At 43.8% G+C, this 20,304-nt stretch overlaps 1 protein-coding gene across 3 annotated transcripts in view; it reads left to right on the top strand.

Annotated features, from left to right (window-relative positions):
* Positions 1–20,304, top strand: part of RGL2 (ral guanine nucleotide dissociation stimulator like 2) — a 106,264-nt gene that overhangs the window by 12,874 nt on the left and 73,086 nt on the right. Inside the window, exons 1-2 of one of the 3 annotated variants that reach the window (XM_073598217.1) lie at positions 518–667; positions 11,022–11,123. In XM_073598217.1, the coding sequence (XP_073454318.1) occupies positions 11,037–11,123 (87 nt within the window). In that variant the 5' untranslated portion in view covers positions 518–667; positions 11,022–11,036. Of the gene's footprint in view, positions 1–517; positions 668–5,254; positions 5,937–11,021; positions 11,124–20,304 lie in introns of those variants that run through there. The other 2 variants (XM_073598216.1, XM_073598213.1) reach the window with 2 other exon arrangements.

The following is a 20,304-nucleotide window of genomic DNA, read 5'->3' as shown; positions in this document are numbered from 1 at the left end:
CGGAAATTCCTATCATGTGTACACAAATGCTACGGACAAAGTGCCACGCATGCTCAGAATAAATAAAGAGATGAAAGCTATTGGCCACTGCCCCGTTTATAGTCCCGACGTACGTGTTTTACGTCACCGCGTATAGAACGATCGGATTTTCCAACAACTTTGTGTGACCGTGTGTATGCAAGACAAGTTTGAGCCAACATCCGTTGGAAAAAATCCTAGGATTTTGTTGTCGGAATGTCCGAACAAAGTCCGACCGTGTGTACGGGGCATTACAAATATATATTGCTAAGTGCATATATTACATAAATGTCACCAGAAAAAATATGCACAAGACCTAATGTCTCAACACTATAAAAACTGCACTTCATGCACTGTAGCTTGTCAAGCAATGACCTTCCACCACGAATGCAGCAACCATTAGGGCTGGTAATCTGTGGTGTTTGTAAACGGGGAGCAAACAAAATGAGAGTGAAAGACTAGTTTGTAAACTTCCTTTGGACACACCTCCACTGCTTGCATAAGGCATCAGGTACACAACACTGGTTACATCCAACGAACCAGGAATTAAAGGAATACGGCTGGGATCTACAGTTTATATACTTTGGTGGACTGGCGCTCTAGAATACAACAGTCATACGCATTACCCCTGTAGGGGTGATTGGATGTGGTGAGTGGGGACCCTTGAGGGGGAGCACTTAAGTCACCCGGATATCCCTGCAAGCACTTAAGTCCCTTATGAATATTCCTGCCATCTCTATGACACTACCTGACCAATAATTATATGTGGACTGTTTTTTTATCTACATTCACTTATATAACCGTGTATACATGGTGTTTTGGGTTCTGGACACTTATCAACTATTTGTATTTTTATTTTATTTTTTATTTTTAATTTGGGTTTTGTTCTTTATATTTTTTGGATGCAACACTTGTGGACAGTTATTTATAATTTATGTGCAATAACACATTATATGCACTTTCCTCTTTTATAGTGTTGAGACATTAGGTCTTGTGCATATTTTTTCTGGTGACATTTATGTAATATATGCACTTAGCAATATATATTTGTAATGGTACCCTTGTGATACTATAACTCTTATTCACGTAATTGCATAGCACATACATTTTTAGGGTAGACCTTTTGGTTTTGCAGTTTAGGATCAAATAATACAACATTTTTTATTCTTACCTTTCACATGATCTTCTAGCTCTGGTGTTTATTACTTTCATATTACTTCTGGTCTGCACAATAGATACTGGGTACAGGATATCAGATTGTTGGTTAATGTATATGTAGGGTTAGTCCCTAGCACACCCTTAATGTAGCCCCTTTTTCTTGTAGTGTATGGGTAAGCGCCACACACCCCCATTTTCTTTTTATTTTGGTACTAATTAGAGCTCTTCTTAGAGGAGCCCTAGTAGGCGAGGCAGCTTACTTTAATTTCTTTGATCTTCTATTCTATTTTTTAATTCTTACCTTATTTTCTATTTGTCCTAAGCACGGCTATCTTTTGTATATTCTTTTATCAAGATGATTTACGTTCACTTTGAACTTTATTATCTGCTACATTACATAAAAGTTGCACTAAAGTGATATAATTTTGATCAGCAGACTTTGGTGATTATATTATAGGGTAATATATATGGGGGTAGGCAATCTACATAAATGTTATGTTGAGTAAAATATTGAAATTTTTTTTTTTTTTTTTACTGGTTATTCTCAATAAAAAAAAATCAAGGAAATTATACATATAGTGCCTTGAAAAGGTATTCATACCCCTTGAAATGGGCAGCACAGTGGTGTAGTGGTAGCACTCTCACCTAGCAGTAAGAAGGGTCACTGGTTCGAATCCCAACCACGACACTACCTGCTTGGAGTTTGCATGTTCTTCTTGTGCCTGCGTGGGTTTCCTCTGGGTACTCCGGTTTCCTCCCACACTCCAAAGACATGCTGGTAGGTTAATTAGATCCTGTCTAAATTGTCCCTAGTATGTATGAATGTGAGTTAGGGACCTTAGAGTGTAAGCTCCTTGAGGGTAGGGACTGATGTGAATGTACAATGTATATGTAAAGTGCTGCGTAAATTGACGGCGCTATATAAGTACCTGAAATAAATAAATAAAAAATAAAAATAAATGTTACAACCAAAAAACAAAAAATGTATTTTATTGGGATTTTACGTGATAAACCAACACAAAGTGGCACATAATTGTAAAGTGGAAGGAAAATTATAAATATTTTTCAAATTTTTTTACAAATAAATATGTGAAAAAGTCTAGTGTGCATTTGTATTCAGCTCCCTTTACTTTGATACCCCTAACTAAAATCTAGTGGAACCAATTTTCAGAAGTTTCAGAAGTCACCTAATTAGTAAATAGAGTACACCTGTGTGTAATTTAATATCAATATAAATGCAGCTGTTCTGTGAAGCCCTCAAAGGTTTGTTAGAGAACCTTAGTGGACAAACAGCATCATGAAGGCCAAGGAACACCCCAGGCAGGTCAGGGATAAAGTTGTGCAGAAGTTTTAAAGCAGGGTTAGGTTAAAAAAAAAATATCCCAAGCTTTGAACATCTCACAGAGCACTGTTCAATCCATTATCCAAAAATGGAAAGAGTATGGCACAACTGCAAACCTACCAAGACATGGATGTCCACCTAAACTGACAGGCCGGGCAAGGAGAGCATTAATCAGAGAAGCAGCCAAGAGGTCCATGGTAACTCTGGAGGAGCTGCAGAGATCCACAGCTCAGGTGGGAGAATCTGTCCACAGGACAACTATTAGTCTTGTACTCCACAAATCTGCCCTTTATGGAAGAGTGACAAGAAGAAAGACATTGTTGAAAGAAAGTCGTAAAAAGGTTTGTTTGCAGTTTGCGAGAAGCCATGTGGGGGACACAGCAAACATGTGGAAGAAGGTACTCTGGTCAGATGAGACCAAAATTGAACTATTTGGCCTAAAAGAGAAACGCTATTTGTGGTGGAAAACCCACACTGCACATCATCCTGAACACACCTAACCTAAGGTGAAACATGGTGGTGGCAGCATCATGTGGGGATGCTTTTCCTCAGCAGGGACAGAGAAGCTGGTCAGAGTTGATGGGAAGGTGGATGGAGCCAAATACAGGACAATCTTAGAAGAAAACCTGTTTGTCTGCAAAAGACTTGAGACTGGGGCGGAGGTTCACTTTCCAGCAGGACAACGACCCTAAACATACAGCCAGAGCTACAATGGAATGGTTTAGATCAAAGCATATTCATGTGTTAGCATGGCCCAGTCAAATCCCAAAGAAATGGCAAGAAATAGAACCTCCAAAGATTAAAGATTGGATCACAAAAGTAGACGAAATTTTCAGATTAGAGAGAATGGAGTGGAAAGAACATCTAGATAGGAGCCAAGAGGGAGAAAAGGGAAAGTGGAAACCATGGGGGGCTTTAAAAAAAAACGGAGAAATTCGCGGAAGCAGTGTTAAGATAGCCCAAGGGGCGTAAAGTAAGGTTGTTAAGGACTGGAAGAGAGGATAAGAGTCTGCGGGGGGGGGGGGGGGGGGGGGGGGGTGAGAGGAGAGGGAGGGGGGGTATGGGGGGGAGGTGGGGGGAGGGGGGTCCAGTGGGAGAGGTAATCTTAGAAAGTAGATAAGGGGATATGGAGAGATGATGTTATGAGATGTACCAATACCTTCCCAGCTGGAGGGGTTTTATGTGTATGTAAAATATTTTTTTTTTGTGAAAATTAAATAAAGATTAATAAAGAAAAAAAAAAAAAAAAGAATGGCCCAGTCAAAGCCCAGACCTAAATCCAATTGAGAATCTGTGACAAGACTTGAAAAATACTGTTCACAGACGCTCTCCAACCAATCTGACAGAGCTTGAGATATTTTGTAAAGAAGAATGGGTAAAAATGTCACTCTCTAGATGTGCAAAGCTGGTAGAGACATCCCCAAAAAGACTTGCAGCTGTAATTGCAGAGAAAGGGGGGTTCTACAAAGTATTGACTCAGGGGGGCTGAATACAAATGTACCCCCCACACTTTTCACATATTTATTTGTAAAAAATTGGAAAACCATTTATTATTTTCCTTCCACCTCACAATTATGTGCCACTTTGTGTTGGTTTATCACATAATAAAAATTTTTTTTTTTACGTTTTTGGTTGTAACATGACAAAATGTGGAAAATTTAAAGGGGTATGAATACTTTTTCAAGGCACTGTATATATATATATATATATATATATATATATATATATATATATATATATATATATATACATATGTATGTGTGTGTGTGTGTGTGTTTATGCAGATTGTGACAAAATATGTGATTAGCACTTTGTGTATAGCAGCTTCATTCATTTTTATCACCCATTTTTTTACACCATCAGCGCGAGTTTATATATCTACATTATATATATTTTTCCTGTTTATGCAGATTGGCTTCCCAGTTAAAGTCTTAAAAAAAGGATGTGTAATATTTTAGGTTTGACTAAAAAAACAAAAGGCATCACCAAAATTAAAATAAAATTAAAAAAAAAAAAACGCTCTGCTATCTGTTAAAAGAATAAAATAACAATCTGTTAAAAAAAATAAAAAAACAAAAACTTTCTGAGATTTAAGGCTGGATTCACACTTATGCATTTTTAGTGCTTTTTGCATTTTGCGGATTTGCACTACAGTCCATTTAACATGGTTGGTTTCCTATGGAACACGTTCTGTAGTGCAAATCTGCAAAATGCAAAAAGCACTAAAACTGCCATAGGTGTGAATCCAGCCTTAAGAGAGGTTAGAGAGAAAAATTCCCCGGCACTCAAGTGGTTAAGCTTTGCGCCGATGACTCACCCTCCTATTATAAGGTTCCTTATTTTGAATAATGACTGCTGACAAGTCACTCGGTGTTAAGTTGCAATACCCTCAGTGACCTGAAGTGGTGCTGCTGTGCATTTTAATGTTTTGTCTTTCAAATTTAGCCCATCAGAAATATATTGATCCCCCCCCCCCCTGGTATCAAACTGCTTATATATATTTAGAACAGTCTCTTTTTTCCCTAATCGATCAGTCCTTTGCTTCACTGTCAAACCACCCTGGAAAAATGACGGTTGCAATCTGATTGCCTGCTACGAAAAACAAAGCCAACTACTTACAATTATTTTTAATCAATTAAGCCCGGTGTTCTTTTTCTGCATAAGCCGGACTACGCCTACCCATAGACCAGCTACTTGCTTATTTCTTTTTGTTGGCAAGGTACGCTGAGCATTGTAGTTCCTCAATGCAATCTCAGGCCACAGGTTATCTTATCATGGCCTAGCGTGCAAAAGGCTCACACCCATCATTGGCACACATATACTTTAACGCAGCCAGGTTGGCTTTTTGGGTGACACCGCCAAGCACGGTGACAAAGCTTAGCCTGTGCTAAAATAAAAGATCTGCAACGTCCTTGTCATGTTCACGAAGAGGAAGTCCTCCGAGTTTATTAACATTGGCACAATAAGGCTTGTTTCGGAAAGGAGAAGAGGGGTTTCCTGCCGAGGCTCCTGGCAGACGATTTTTTTTTAAAGCCAGCAAGGTTACTGAGAATAACAGAGCGCGGCGGGGACAATGCCTCTCCATCACCCGGGCACTGAGCGCTCTCGAGATTCAGGAAGCTCTCTCTTGCAGATTTCCTGATTCTCTTCCTGCTGCCCAGGATGTGACGCCAATCTGGGGACAAGGTGAGGCTTTGTACAACTTCTTAGATGGTATTTACACCAGCTTCCCCAAGAACGGAGAGAGGACCATCTTCCACTGCTTGGAAACTGAAGAGACAACTTCTCAAGGAAGAGACCCCCCTGGACTCTCGTGTCATCTCACTGAGTTGTCAACAAAACCTCGGCCAACGGAAAGTCAACGTTCCCATTGAGAAGAAGCATCACCCATGTTCTTTGTGTGACTCCAGCTAACCTTGTAAGTACCATGTGTTGAGTTTGTATGGTAAATTTACACCCAGGACCTGAATTAATGTCAGCCTACCCAAAATGGAATATTTCAGTTACAGGTGAACACCGGAGACAAAAAAAATTGGTCATTACTACTTGTACCCTGTTTCCCTGAAAATAAGCCCTACCCTGAAAAGAAGACCTAAAGGACTTTAACTAGGGCTTATTTAGGAGGTAGGGCTTATATTGCAGCCATCACCGACAATCACACTAGGTCTTATTTTTGGGGGAAACAGGGTATGTCTTGGTGACTCGGACTCTCCACACCTTCACCGTGAAGTCTTGCTTCTTCTGTTCCATTATAATATACACTGTATTACCAAAAGTATTGGGAGGAAACCTGCCTTTACACACCCATGAACTTTAATGGCCTCCCAGTCTGACAACAAGCTTCCATCGAACATTTCCCATTGGAAAATCCGACCGTGTGTACGGGGCGTTAGTCCGTAGGGTTCAATATTGAGTTGGCCCGCCCTTTGCAGGTATAACAGCTTCAACTCTTCTGGGAAGGCCGTCCACAAGGTTTAGGAGTGTGTCTATGGGAATGTTTGACCATTCTTCCAGAAGGGCATTTGTGAGGTCAGGCACTGATGTTGGATGAGAAGGCCTGGCTCGCAGTCTCCGCTCTAATTAATCCCAAAGGTGTTCTATCCAGTTGAGGTCAGGACTCTGTGCAGGCCAGTCAAGTTCCTCCACCCCAAACTCTCTCACCCATGTCTTTATGGACCTTACTTTGTGCACTGGTCCAAATCATTTGGTGGAGGGGGGGGGGGGATTATGGTGTGAGGTTGTTTTTCAGGGGTTGGGCTTGGCCCCTTAGTTCCAGTGAAGGGGACTCTTAAGGCGTCACATACCAAGACATTTTGGACAATTTCATGCTCCCAACTTTGTGGGAACAGTTTGGGGATGACCCCTTCCTGTTCCAACATGACTGTGCACCAGTGCACAAAGCAAGGTCCATAAAGAAATGGATGAATGAGTTTGGGGTGGGGGAACTTGACTGGCCTGCACAGAGTCCTAACCTCAACCTGATAGAACACCTTTGGGATGAATTCGAGTGGAGATTGCGAGCCAGGCCTTCTTGTCCAACATCAGTGCCTGACCTCACAAATGTGCTTCTGGCCAAACATTCCCATAGACACACTCCTAAACCTTGTGGACGGCCTTCCCAGAAGAGTTGAAGCTGTTATAGCTGCAAAGGGTGGGCCAACTCAATATTGAACCCTATGGACGAGGACTGGGATGCCATTAACGTTCATGTGCGTGTAAAGACAGGCGTCCCAATACTTTTGGTAATATAGTGTAGCTAGAATCTAAGAAAGGAGAGTAGTCCTTGTAGTGGTTCCAGGAGATGGGTGGAGCAGGGATTTGATTCTCAGAGTCCAGAAGAGATGGAAGAAGATGAGTTAAAGTAATTGAAAACCCTTATATATACCCAGTGAAGTGACTATGCTCAGTTGAACCTGTCTATCTGCAGCTCTCTCTTCTCTACATTCGTTCAAAGTGCAGAATTCATAAAGCTTGTCTGAGAGTTAAAAAAAAAAAGGAAGAGGGCAGAGACCTGACGTTACACACTGAAGTGCTCAGTGGAGAGAGCTCTGAGAGATGATTGGAGGGTAGAGTCACACCCCCCTTTACACAGCACACAGGAACAGAGTCGAGTCTGTCAATCACATGCTGGGTGCTGGAGCTCCTTCCCCTGTCACCTTTTTTCTCTTGGTGTCAGCAAAACTTGTCAGAAGTGACTCCTGCTGATAGCAGAGGAAGGAAGCAGCAGACAGAAATGACACTTAGTGCTCTGGAGTGAGACAAGTACACATTATAGATATGCTTTGTTTATATATTTCATGTCTGAAGTTTTCAGTCACTTTAACACACTGACACTTGTTTAAAACTGAAATCTTGGTTTTGAATGATGTGATCTTAGACGTGGAACTATGAGCAAAATCAAAAATGAGGTATATGAGGCAGTGTGGCAGAGCAGTCATTCTCTGTCTGTTGATCCTGCCAGTGAGTTATTTTTCCATTTCTATTACCTGACCAAGCCGTCAGCAAAAGCGTCAGTTAGAGGTTTGGGACGAACTGTTTAACACTGACATTGGTGCATTCAAAGTGCAGAATTTACACAGGATCTCTCAGATCTGACAGGCAGGGGGCGGAGAACTGGAGTCACAGATCAGTGAGGAGAGCTCTGACAGCTGATTGGAGGGAAGGGACACACACCCTTCACACAGTGTTTGTGTCAATGAGAGCTGATAGAGAGATATACCTGAAATTGACCTGATATCAGCTTCTTACACCCCCTGTGCAGCAGAGCTCAGAGTGTGGTTGGGAGAAGCAGCACAAGAAGCCACTCAATTAGGGCTGAGCTGAGCCCATTCAGCCTAATAATGCTGTACTCGTGTATATGATGGTGTACTATCATAATAAACATGAGTACAGTGTACGGGCATATTCTAAAAATAGATAATAATCTATTTTCAGCTTACACCTGCATGCTGTACTCATGGTTACAATAGCTCCGCCCTATACACGAGTACAGCAGTACACAGCCATTCGTGTCACTGACAGGCTGCATGCTGTACCTGGGTTGCCTGGGTGGAGGAAATACGGCTTTGAGGAGAGGGAGTCAGTAAAACCAGGTGGTTGAGGCTCCATTCACACTTGTGCGACTCCAAAGTCGTGCGATTTCCATTGCGACTTTACATTGCGACTTTGATGCAACTTTGAAAGGGGATGACTTGGATGCGACTTTGGCTGTTGGCCATTGACTCCCACTCCTGTCAATCACAGCCAATGAGGACAGAGAGGGGGCAGGGCTCTGTGTGTGAATGGACACGCAGAGCCATGGCTCATGAACAAGTCTGCTTGGGTGCCCCTATTGCAAGCTGCTTGCTCCGGGGGCACTCGGCAGGAGGGAGGGGCTAGGTGCGCCAGTGGGGGACCAGAGAAGAGGAGGATCGGGGCTGCTCTGTGCAAAACCACTACACAGAGCGGGTAAGTATGACATATTTATTAAAAAAAAAAAAAAGGAGGAAAGCCTTTAACCGCACCGACAGTACACAAATATGCGTCTTGTTGAGGGGTGGACCTTGGCGCCGAGAGGCCGCGTAATTACGTAGCAAACTGTAAACAAACCTGTGCCGAGAGCGCGCATCCTGCATACTCCCAGCACAGTTACCGGCGCCTATCGGAAAACTCCCGATTGCTACTTGAAATTAGGAGCTTTTCGATAATGTGACCGCTGTGACAGCCAATTATGACAGGCCACATGATCAGAAACCCCGCCTCCCGGCATCAGAAACTGCTCAAAGGGCCAGGAGGCGCCGGCGTTAAGGGGTTAATATCACTTTAAAGTGCTGACAAGAAGGATGCTGATAAGAGGAGAAAGATAAATGAGTGACAGAGAGAGGAGCTGGTCATTGTGCTGCTTCTCCTTTCACTGTCCAGTTCGGGCTGTGGGCGGGTCCAGGCTAGGCTTGCCACCTCATCCCTTTAAAACCAAACACATATTACCATATTTATCGGCGTATAACAAGCACTCCCCCCCCCCCCCCCCTTAAAATAGGGGGAAAATCGTGTGTGCGTGTTATACGCCGATATATGCTGCCACCAAGGGGAAGGAGGGGACGAGCGCTGCCGAAATAGAGCCGGATCTCCTGTTTACTCGGCTTGGCTCGCAGTCATGCTCAGTCCCGCTCCCTGGACATCTCCTAGCATTGACGTCCCGGCATTGGACCGGCGTTATGCCCATCATAGGATCCGGGCCAAGGGGCAGGACTGGGCGTGACGCCGAGTACACAGGAGATCCGGCTCTGTTTCGGCAGTGCTCGTCCCTACCTATCCCTTGATGGCAGCCTATATTTCGGCAAGGCTGCAGATGGACACTGATCAAGCTGCAGATGGGCACTGATTAGGCTTCATATGGGCACAGATCAGGCTGCAGATGGGCACAGATCAGGCTGCACTGAAGCTGCAGATGGGCACTAATCAGGCTGCATTGATGCTCACTGACCATTATTTTGCTTCAAAGTGGTTTATTTTTTTTTTAAAGTTTTTTTTCCTGAAACTTCCTTCTTAAATTGGGGTGCGTGTTATCTGCCGGTGCGTGTTATCCGCTGGTGCATGTTATACGCCGATAAATACTGTAATTACACAGGTTCTGTGGCTGATTAATGAATCAGGAAGGCTGGCAACTTGGATTCTGTTGAATAAAAGTACTTTATTTGTTACATGGATACAGGCTATACTAACGCGTTTCGGCTTCATAGCCGAAACACGTCAGTAGCCTCTACCACTTTGTATGCATGTAACAAATAAAGTAATTTTACTCAAGAGCATCCGAGTTGCCAGCCGTCCTGATTCAAGAATTGTACCTGTGGGGCCTGAACGCCCTGGCAAGAGCACAGGATCACAGTTCGTGGACTCTGATATTGGCAGTGTAGCTGGGGTAACATTTTGTTTCTTTCTGTGGCTTATTAGGGTGAAAATTAAACTCACTTAGTGCCTTATCTGCATTAAATCAGCCTCAGAACCTGTGTAATTCATGTGTTGGGGTTTAAAGGGATGAGGTGGCAACCTTAGTTCAGGCTGACCTGGGCTCAAAGCAGCGTTGGTTGAACGATACTGCCCATCTGACTGAGGACACCTAGTGGCAGAAAAAAGTACTGTGGGTAAATCCCTGTATTGAAGCTGAAAATTGCAGGAAAAGCTGCTTTTTTTTAATTTTATATTTTATCAGGCTTTTAATTTTTTAATTTTTATTTTTTATTTTTGACTGGAGCTCTGCTTTAACTATGCAACTCAGGACCTGTACTTTCTGAAAACGGCCAGAATGTCATAAAGTATTTTTTGCTGTTTCTGGCCCCCCCCCCCCCCCTCGCCATAACCTGGACTGCCCATCCTGAGAATTCACAGCTCAGTACGCAGGTTGGGGGAGGGGAGGGCGGCTTGTTGCTGCAGGCATTTCTATTCATTAACAGTATATAGGGCCCGGTCTTCTTCCACCTTTCTGCCTTGTAACATGTCGGTTTGTTGGTGTTTTGGTGTTTAGTCTGTGGTGACACACATGATCCTGCGCACACTGAAGACGGCACTGGAGGAGGAGAGACGGGGACACAAACCCAAAGCAGAGTCCAAGGATGAGCCGGCGGAGGTGAGCCCTTCCTTCTCTATACATCCTCCATGTAGGGGGAACTTCTCTACCAGCCCTGGAAGGAAAAACTTCTTCCTCTATCCCTTTTATGAGTTTACATGTTCTGTGTCATTTATACTAAACCTTTCCCGGGAGGGATATGGGGATGAACTACTTCTGAAAAATGCTGGTGGCCTGGCTGCTAACATTCTATACTTTCTAAGTCACCCACCCAGAGCAAGTACACAGAAAACAAATCAGAGTCCATATTGGCACGCTGGGTTAAGCTGGTCATACGTTGTAGAACTTGCGGCCAGGTGTCAATTACAGCTAGTTTATGTTTTATGGCAATCCTTGCCACCCGCTGAAAAGTAATCTGTGGTGGATCGTTTTTCAAAGGGCTGTTGACAAGTTATACAGTGCATTCAGAAAGTATCCACAGCGCTTAATTTTTTCCACATTTCGTTATGTTACAGCCTTATTCCAAAATGGATTAGATTCATTATTTTCCTCAAAATTCTACAAAAAATACCCCATAATGACAACATGAAAGAAGTTTGTTTGAAATCTTTGCAGATTTATTAAAAATAAAAAAACGGAAAAAAAAAAATTCCATGTATAGAAATATTCACAGCCTTTGCTCAAAACTTTGTTGAAGCCCCTTTGGCACCAATTACAGCCTCAAGTCTTTGAGTATGATGCTACAAGTTTGGCACACCTATTTTTGGGCAGTTTCTCCCATTCTTTGTAGGACCTCTCAAGCTCCATCAGGTTGGATGGGGAACGTTGGTGCACAGCCATTTTCAGATCTCTCCAATCGGGTTCAAGTCTGGGCTCTGGCTGGGCCACTCAAGGACATTCACAGATTTGTCCCGTAACCACCCCTTTGTGATCTTGGCTGTGTGCTTAGGGTTGTTGTCCTGTTGGAAGATGAACCTTCACCCCAGTCTGAGGTCCAGAGAGCTCTGGAGCATGTTTTCATCAGGGAAGTCTCTGTACATTGCTGCATTCATCTTTCCCACGATCCTGACTAGTCTCCCAGTTCCTGCCGCTGAAAAACATCCCCACAGCATGATGCCACCACCATGCTTCACTATAGGGATGGTATTGGCCAGGTGATGAGCGTTGCCTGGTTTCCTCCAGACATGACGCTTGTCATTAAGGCCAAATAGTTCAATCTTTGTTTCATCAGACCAGAGAATTTTGTTTCTCATGGTCCGAGAGTCTTTCAGGTGCCTTTTGGCAAACTCCAGGCAGGCTGTCATGTGCCTTTTACTGAGGAGGGGCTTCCATCTGGCCACTCTACCATACAGGCCTGATTCGTGGAGTGCTGCAGAGATGGTTGTTCTTCTGGAAGGTTCTCCTCTCTCCACAGAGAAATGCTGGAGCGATGTCAGAGTGACCAATGGGTTCTTGGTCACCTCTCTGACTAAGACTGGCCATACACCTATAGATTCTCTGCAGATTTTCTATGGTCAGATGGAAAAAGTGGGAGATTCCTCCATCCGCACAGTTTAGCATACATGGAGAAATCTGTTGCACTTTTTCCATCTAACCATAGAAAATCTGCAGATAATCTATAGGTGTATGGCCAGCGTTAGGCCCTTCTCCCCCGATTGCTCAGTTTGGCCGGGCGGCCCGCTCTAGGAAGAGTCCTGGTGGTTCCATTAACGGATGATGGAGGCCACTCTGCTCATTGGGACCTTCAATGCTGTAGAAATGTTTCTGTACCCTTCTCCAGATCCGTGTCTCCATACAATCCTGTCTCTGAGGTCTACAGATAATTCCTTGGACTTCATGGCTTGGTTTGTGCTCTGACACGCACTGATAATTGTGGGACCTTATATAGACAGGTGCATACCTCCCAACATTTTGAGATGGGAATGAGGGACACCTAGAGGGAAACATATGTAGGCATAGGACACGCCCCCTGCCACACCCCCTTAACCACTTCAGCCCCGGAAGGATTTACCCCCTTCCTGACCAGAGCACTTTTTACAATTTGGCACTGCGTCGCTTTAACTGCTAATTGCGCGGTCATGCAATGCTGTACCCAAACGAAATTTGCGTCATTTTCTTCCCACAAATAGAGCTTTCTTTTGATGGTATTTGATCACCTCTGCTGTTTTTATTTTTTGCGCTATAAACGGAAAAAGACCGAAAATTTTGAAAAAAAATGATATTTTCTACTTTTTGTTATAAAAAAAATCCAATAAACTCAATTTTAGTCATACATTTAGGCCAAAATGTATTCGGCCACATGTCTTTGGTAAAAAAAATGTCAATAAGCGTATATTTATTGGTTTGCGCAAAAGTTATAGCGTCTACAAACTAGGGTACATTTTCTGGAATTTACACAGCTTTTAGTTTATGACTGCCTATGTCATTTCTTGAGGTGCTAAAATGGCAGGGCAGTACAAAACCCCCCCAAATGACCCCATTTTGGAAAGTAGACACCCCAAGGAAATTGGTGAGAGGCATGTTGAACCCATTGAATATTTATTTTTTTTGTTCCAAGTGATTGAATAATGACAAAAAAATAAAAAATAAATAATAAAAAAAAAAAATTACAAAAAGTTGTCACTAAATGATATATTGCTCACACAAGCCATGGGCATATGTGGAATTGCACCCCAAAATACATTCAGCTGCTTCTCCTGAGTATGGAGATACCACATGTGTGGGACTTTTTGGGAGCCTAGCCGCGTACGGGGCCCCGAAAACCAAGCACCGCCTTCAGGATTTCTAAGGGCATAAATTTTTGATTTTACTCCTCACTACCTATCACAGTTTTGAAGGCCATAAAATGCCCAGATGGCACAAAACCCCCCCAAATGACCCCATTTTGGAAAGTAGACACCCCAAGCTATTTGCTGAGAGGCATGTTGAGTCCATGGAATATTTTATATTTTGACACAAGTTGCGGGAAAGTGACAATTTTTTTTTTTTTTTGCACAAAGTTGTCACTAAATGATATATTGCTCACACAGGCCATGGGGATATGTGGAATTGCACCCCAAAATACATTCTGCTGCTTCTCCTGAGTATGGGGATACCACATGAGTGGCACTTTTTGGGAGCCTAGCTTCATACGGGGCCCCGAAATCCAATCACCGCCTTCAGGATTTCTAAGGGCGTTAATTTTTGATTTCACTCCCATCACAGTTTCGAAGGCCATAAAATGCCAAGATAGCACAAAACCCCCCCAAATGACCCCATTTTGGAAAGAAGACACCCCAAGCTATTTGCTGAGAGGCATGGTGAATATTTTGCAGCTCTCATTTGTTTTTGAAAATGAAGAAAGACAAGAAAAACGTTTTTTTTTTTCTTTTTTCAATTTTCAAAAGTTTGTGACAAAAAGTGAGGTCTGCAAAATACTCACTATACCTCTCAGCAAATAGCTTTGGGTGTCTATTTTCCAAAATGGGGTCATTTGGGGGGGTTTTGTGCCATCTGGGCATTCCATGGCCTCCGAAACTGTGATAGGCAGTGAAGAGTGAAATCAAAAATTTACGCCCTTAGAAACCCTGAAGGTGGTGCTTGGTTTCGGGGTCCCGTACGCGGCTAGGCTCCCAAAAAGTCTCACACATGGGGTATCCCCGTATTCAGGAGAAGCAACAGAATGTATTTTGGGGTGTAATTTCACATATTCCCATGGCATGTTTGAGCAATATATCATTTAGTGACAACTTTGTGCAAAAAAAAAAAATTTGTCTTTTTCCCGCAACTTGTGTCACAATATAAAATATTCCATGGACTCGACATGCCTCTCAGCAAATAGCTTGGGGTGTCTACTTTCCAAAATGGGGTCATTTGGGGGGGGTTTTGAACTGTCCTGGCATTTTATGCACAACATTTAGAAGCTTATGTCACACATCACCCACTCTTCTAACCACTTAAAGACAAAGCCCTTTCTGACACTTTTTGTTTACATGAAAAAATTATTTTTTTTTGCAAGAAAATTACTTTGAACCCCCAAACATTATATATTTTTTTAAAGCAAATGCCCTACAGATTAAAATGGTGGGTGTTTCATTTTTTTTTTTTCACACAGTATTTGCGCAGCGATTTTTCAAACGCATTTTTTGTGGAAAAAAACACACTTTTTAAAATTTTAATGCACTAAAACACACTATATTGCCCAAATGTTTGATGAAATAAAAAAGATGATCTTAGGCCGAGTACATGGATACCAAACATGACATGCTTTAAAATTGCGCACAAACGTGCAGTGGCAACAAACTAAATACATTTTTAAAAGTCTTTAAAAACCTTTACAGGTTACCACTTTAGATTTACAGAGGAGGTCTACTGCAAAAATTACTGCCCTCGATCTGACCTTCGCGGCGATACCTCACATGCATGGTGCAATTGCTGTTTACATTTGACGCCAGACCGACGCTTGCGTTCGCCTTTGTGCGAGAGCAGGGGGGGACAGGGGTGCTTTTTTTTTTTTTTTTTTCTTTATTATTTTTTTGCTTTTTTATCTTATTTTTAAACTGTTCCTTTCATTTTTTTTTTAATCATTTTTATTGTTATCTCAGGGAATGTAAATATCCCCTATGATAGCAATAGGTAGTGACAGGTACTCTTTTTTGAAAAAATTGGGGTCTATTAGACTCTAGATCTCTCCTCTGCCCTCAAAGCATCTGACAACACCAAGATCGGTGTGATAAAATGCTTTCCCAATTTCCCAATGGCGCTGTTTACATCCGGCGAAATCTAAGTCATGAAATGCTCGTAGCTTCCGGTTTCTTAGGCCATAGAGATGTTTGGAGCCATTCTGGTCTCTGATCAGCTCTATGGTCAGCTGGCTGAATCACCGGCTGCATTCTCAGGTTCCCTGTTGGGACAGGTGAGCCTGAGAAAAACATGGAAGACGGTGGGGGGGGGGGGCATTCCCACCCACTGCTTGTAAAAGCAGTCTAGAGGCTAATTAGCCGCTAGGATTGCTTTTACATGAAAGCCGACCGCTGGCTGAAAAGAATGATACCAAGATGATACCTAAACCTGCAGGCATCATTCTGGTATAACCACTCAAAGTCCAGCAACATACCAGTACATTGCTGGTCCTTGTTGGGCATACATTGTAAACTTTTTTTTCATGCAGCCTGTGGGCTGAACGAAAAAAAGATCTTGATCGGTGGGTATGCCCACCATTAGAATACCTCCCTTCATCCACCCACTTCTAATGATGGGCATACATGCACCGTTTTATATATGCCGAAGCATGGGGGCATCCTCCCGCAAAAGGCAGGAGCAAATCGCTCCTCCACCCACTGCTGCCCCCACGCTTCGGCATATATGCTGAAGTATGTAACTGTGGTGGTGAAATCACCTCCGACAGCGCTGGAGTCACGGCTTTATGTATCGTGGGAGCAAACGCTGTTGCTGTCAAGATAAATAAATCCGCGCTGCAGCTGAATGGCGTACCTGAAAACAAAAAAATGGTTAAAACACATTAAACTATAAAAAAATTACATACCTGAAAAGCAAACATGATAAAACATAACAATAAAACATTGCAGAATAGAATACAGTAAAAAAGAGCAGAACAATAGAGAGAAAATAGAGAGAGAGAGAACAATAAAAAGACAACTATTTTTGTTTTTTTTATTTTATATTTTTTTTGTGTATTTTTTTTTTTTTTTTTACTTTTTTTTTTTTTTTTTACATTTTTTTTTTATAACTGTAACTTTTAAAACTGTAACGGTTCCAGGTTTGGGTCTCTCAAAATGCGATGGCATCTTGGGAGACCCTGTGAAAGTGTGTCCTAGTCTGTGCAGTGCTGTACCCTACGCTAAAACTCAACTAGTGTATGGTAGCGTTCAAAACATTCACCAATGCAAAGACCAGGATTGCCAGGACAGGAGGGACAATAATACCGGGTGTCACGCCTAAATCCGCGCTTGCTGCAGACACGACATTTTCTTTGGGGGGCTCGTTGGGTAGGGGTACTCTCGAGGACATAAGGAAAATGCCTCTCATGCAGCCGGCCTACTGCATTTGGTTGGGGAAGGTGAGGTGGAGCACCGTCTGGAAACAGAAGGGCTCTGACGATCTCTTCCTGGAATTTAAGGAAGGATCCAGTCCGTCCTGAAGCTCTGTATAGCACATGAGCGTTCAGCAAAGCCAATTGAAATAAGTATACAGACACTTTTTTGTACCAGCGTCTGGCCTTACGGGCAATTAGGTACGGCGCCAACAACTGGTCGTTGAGGTCCACCCCTCCCATATTTTGGTTATATTCGTGGACACAGAGGGGTTTCTCCACAACACCAGTCGCCGTAGTAATTTGGGTCGTCGTGTCTGCATGAAGGGAGGTAAGAACGAAAACATTCTTATTGTCCCTCCACTTCATAGCGAGCAAATTATTATACTGCAAGCAGGCTCTCTCCCCCAGCCTAAGACGGGAATCTACAAGCCGCTGAGGAAAGCCCCGGCGATTAGGTCGCACGGTGCCACATGCTCCAATCTGATGATCAAAAAGGTGACTAAAAAGTGGCACGCTCGTATAATAATTGTCCACGTACAAGTGGTACCCCTTTCCGAATAAGGGTGACACCAAGTCCCACACTATCTTGCCAGCGCTTCCTATGTAGTCAGGGCAGTTTGTCGGCTCTACGTGACTATCTTTGCCCTCGTAAACCATAAATCTACATGTATAGCCTGTGGCCCTGTCACAGAGCTTATACATCTTGACCCCGTATCTGGCACGCTTGCTGGGAAGGTACTGTTTGAATGACAAGCGGCCAGAAAATTTAATCAGGGACTCATAAACGCAGACAACTTGATGGGGAGTAAACAAGTCTGCAAAACGCTGGTTGAAGTGATTTACAAGGGGCCGAATTTTGTAGAGCCGATCGTATTCAGGGTCTCCACGAGGACGACAGAGTTCATTGTCGTTGAAGTGCATGAACCGCAAAATCTGCTCGTATCGTGCCCTGGCCATGGAGGCAGAGAACACGGGCATATGGTGAATTGGGTCAGTGGACCAATATGACCGCAACTCACTCTTTTTGGTTATGCCCATGTTGAGGGAAAGGCCCAGAAAGACCTTAAATTCGGAGACCGTAATTGGTCTCCAATCTCTGGCAAGGGAGGACTGGGGAATAGTGGTGATGTGTTGACCAGCGTATAAGTTGCTTTGGTCCACAATAGATCTATAGAGATCTTCGGTGAAAAACAGCGAATAAAAATCCAGTGGCGTAAAATCAACTGTTTCCACCTGAATTCCGGGTTGGCCAGTGAATGGGGGCAATACGGGTGCTGCAGAAGTGGTGGGTACCCAATTCGGATTGGCCAATGCAGCAGGAAGGGCACTATGGGCACGACGGGCCTGTCTTTGTCTTCTTGGTGGCAGCGGGACCCTACTAGTGCTTGCCACCTCACCAGCTTGAACTGCACTTATGGGACTCGCCACGTCACCACGTGATACTGCAGTGCTGGATGTACGACTAGGGTGTACTAGGCCGCTGGTGCTTGCCAGTTCACCAGAAGGAGTAGCGGCACTAGTACTGCTCTGCTCCATACGAGGGACCTGCGGTTCTTGCACTTCAAGGACAGAAGAAGAAGTTCGGGGTCTGGTACGCCTGACTCTAGCAGGGACCACAACTCCGTCGTCAGAGCTATCTGTCATGGAGCCGCTGTCCTCTACAGGATCGTATTCTGAGCCTGAACTTGACAGATGAGTGACTTCCTCTTCACTATCTGTCATGCTCAGAAACGTGTAGGCCTCTTCACTAGTGTACCTTCGATTTGCCATTTTGGGCTCTAAATTTAGGGGTACACTAGTGAGACTCACAGGCAAAAAAGCTCCTGACTGTCAGCGACTGATTCAAAACGCTACCAAAAAACTGTTAGCGATCGCAGGGATCAGGCCTGACTCTGCGAACGCTGCAGTTATGTGTGCTTAGTGTTTTGTGACAGTTATCGATCGATACTGCACTTGGGTGGGCTGGGCAGGGCTGGGCCGAGGAGCAAAATGCAGGTGCTAGCAGGTATCTGGGCTGATCCCACTAACACTGCGTTTTTTTGGGGGACCCTAAACTGCTGGGGAGTATAGATCTGATCGGATCAGATATCGATCCGTTCAGATACTATAGCACTAAGGGAGGTGTATGCTGCGTGCGTGGGTGTTAGCGGTACTGGCGCTAACCTGACGCTGTCTGGGGCGACGCAGACCTTATCTGACCCTAAAAACTTAACTTATATCACCGCCGGGCAATTAGGGGGTTAAACCTTTATAAGGTAATAAACGGCGGGTGCCCTAAAACTATAATAAACTGTAATAAACTACAAAAAACAAACCAACTAACCAGCGTCACCCGTAACAATTATATGGTGATCACTGGTGAAAGGGTTAACTAGGGGGCAATCAAGGGGTTAAAACCTTTATTAGGTAGTATATGGGGGTCCCTGTCGCTATAAAACACTGATGGCGAACCTATATACTTACCTCCCTAACTAGCGTCACCTGTGTCACTAATACAGCGATCAGAAAAACGATCGCTTAGTGACACTGGCGACGGGGGTGATCACAGGGTTAAAACTTTATTAGGGGGGGTTAGGGGGGTACCCTGGACCTAAGGGGGGGTACCCTAGACCTAAAGGGGGCTAACCTAACTGCCCTAACACTTATAACTGACACAAACTGACACCAATGCAATAATCAGAAAAAAAAAAAAAACCTGCTATTGGTGTCAGTATGTGTGGGGGTACAGGGGGTGACTGGGGGGTGACTGGGGGGTGACAGGGGGGTGACAAGTGTGCCTGCGTGTTCTACTGTTAGTGTAGTGTTGGTGCACTTACTTGGATGTCTTCTCTCTTCGGCGCCGGATCAAAAAGACCGGCTCGAGGAGAGATGACATCACTTCCTCCGCTTCTGTTTACATTCACAGAAGCCGAGGAAGCCCATCATTGGCCAGGAGCGATCGCGAGGGGGGGCTCCCCCTCACCTTCGATCGACCCTGACCTGAATCCGACCGCCGCTGGCACTGGGGGGGGGGTCCGATCGGACCCCCCACCCGCGGGCAGGCAAGGACGTACCTGTAAGTCCTTTTGCCTGCCCGTGCCATTCTGCCGACGTACATCGTCGTGCGGCGGTCGGCAAGTGGTTAAAGTAGAATTAACTGAAAAAAAAAGGTTTATTAAATCTACAAGGGCTTTTTTTACCACTACTATTTCTTTATATTGGCTTTTA

This window comes from Aquarana catesbeiana, linkage group LG09 (assembly GCF_042186555.1).
Source record: "Aquarana catesbeiana isolate 2022-GZ linkage group LG09, ASM4218655v1, whole genome shotgun sequence".
NCBI lineage: Eukaryota > Metazoa > Chordata > Amphibia > Anura > Ranidae > Aquarana > Aquarana catesbeiana.
Note: the sequence above shows the minus strand (reverse complement) of the source record. Positions and strands in the feature narration are given on the sequence as shown.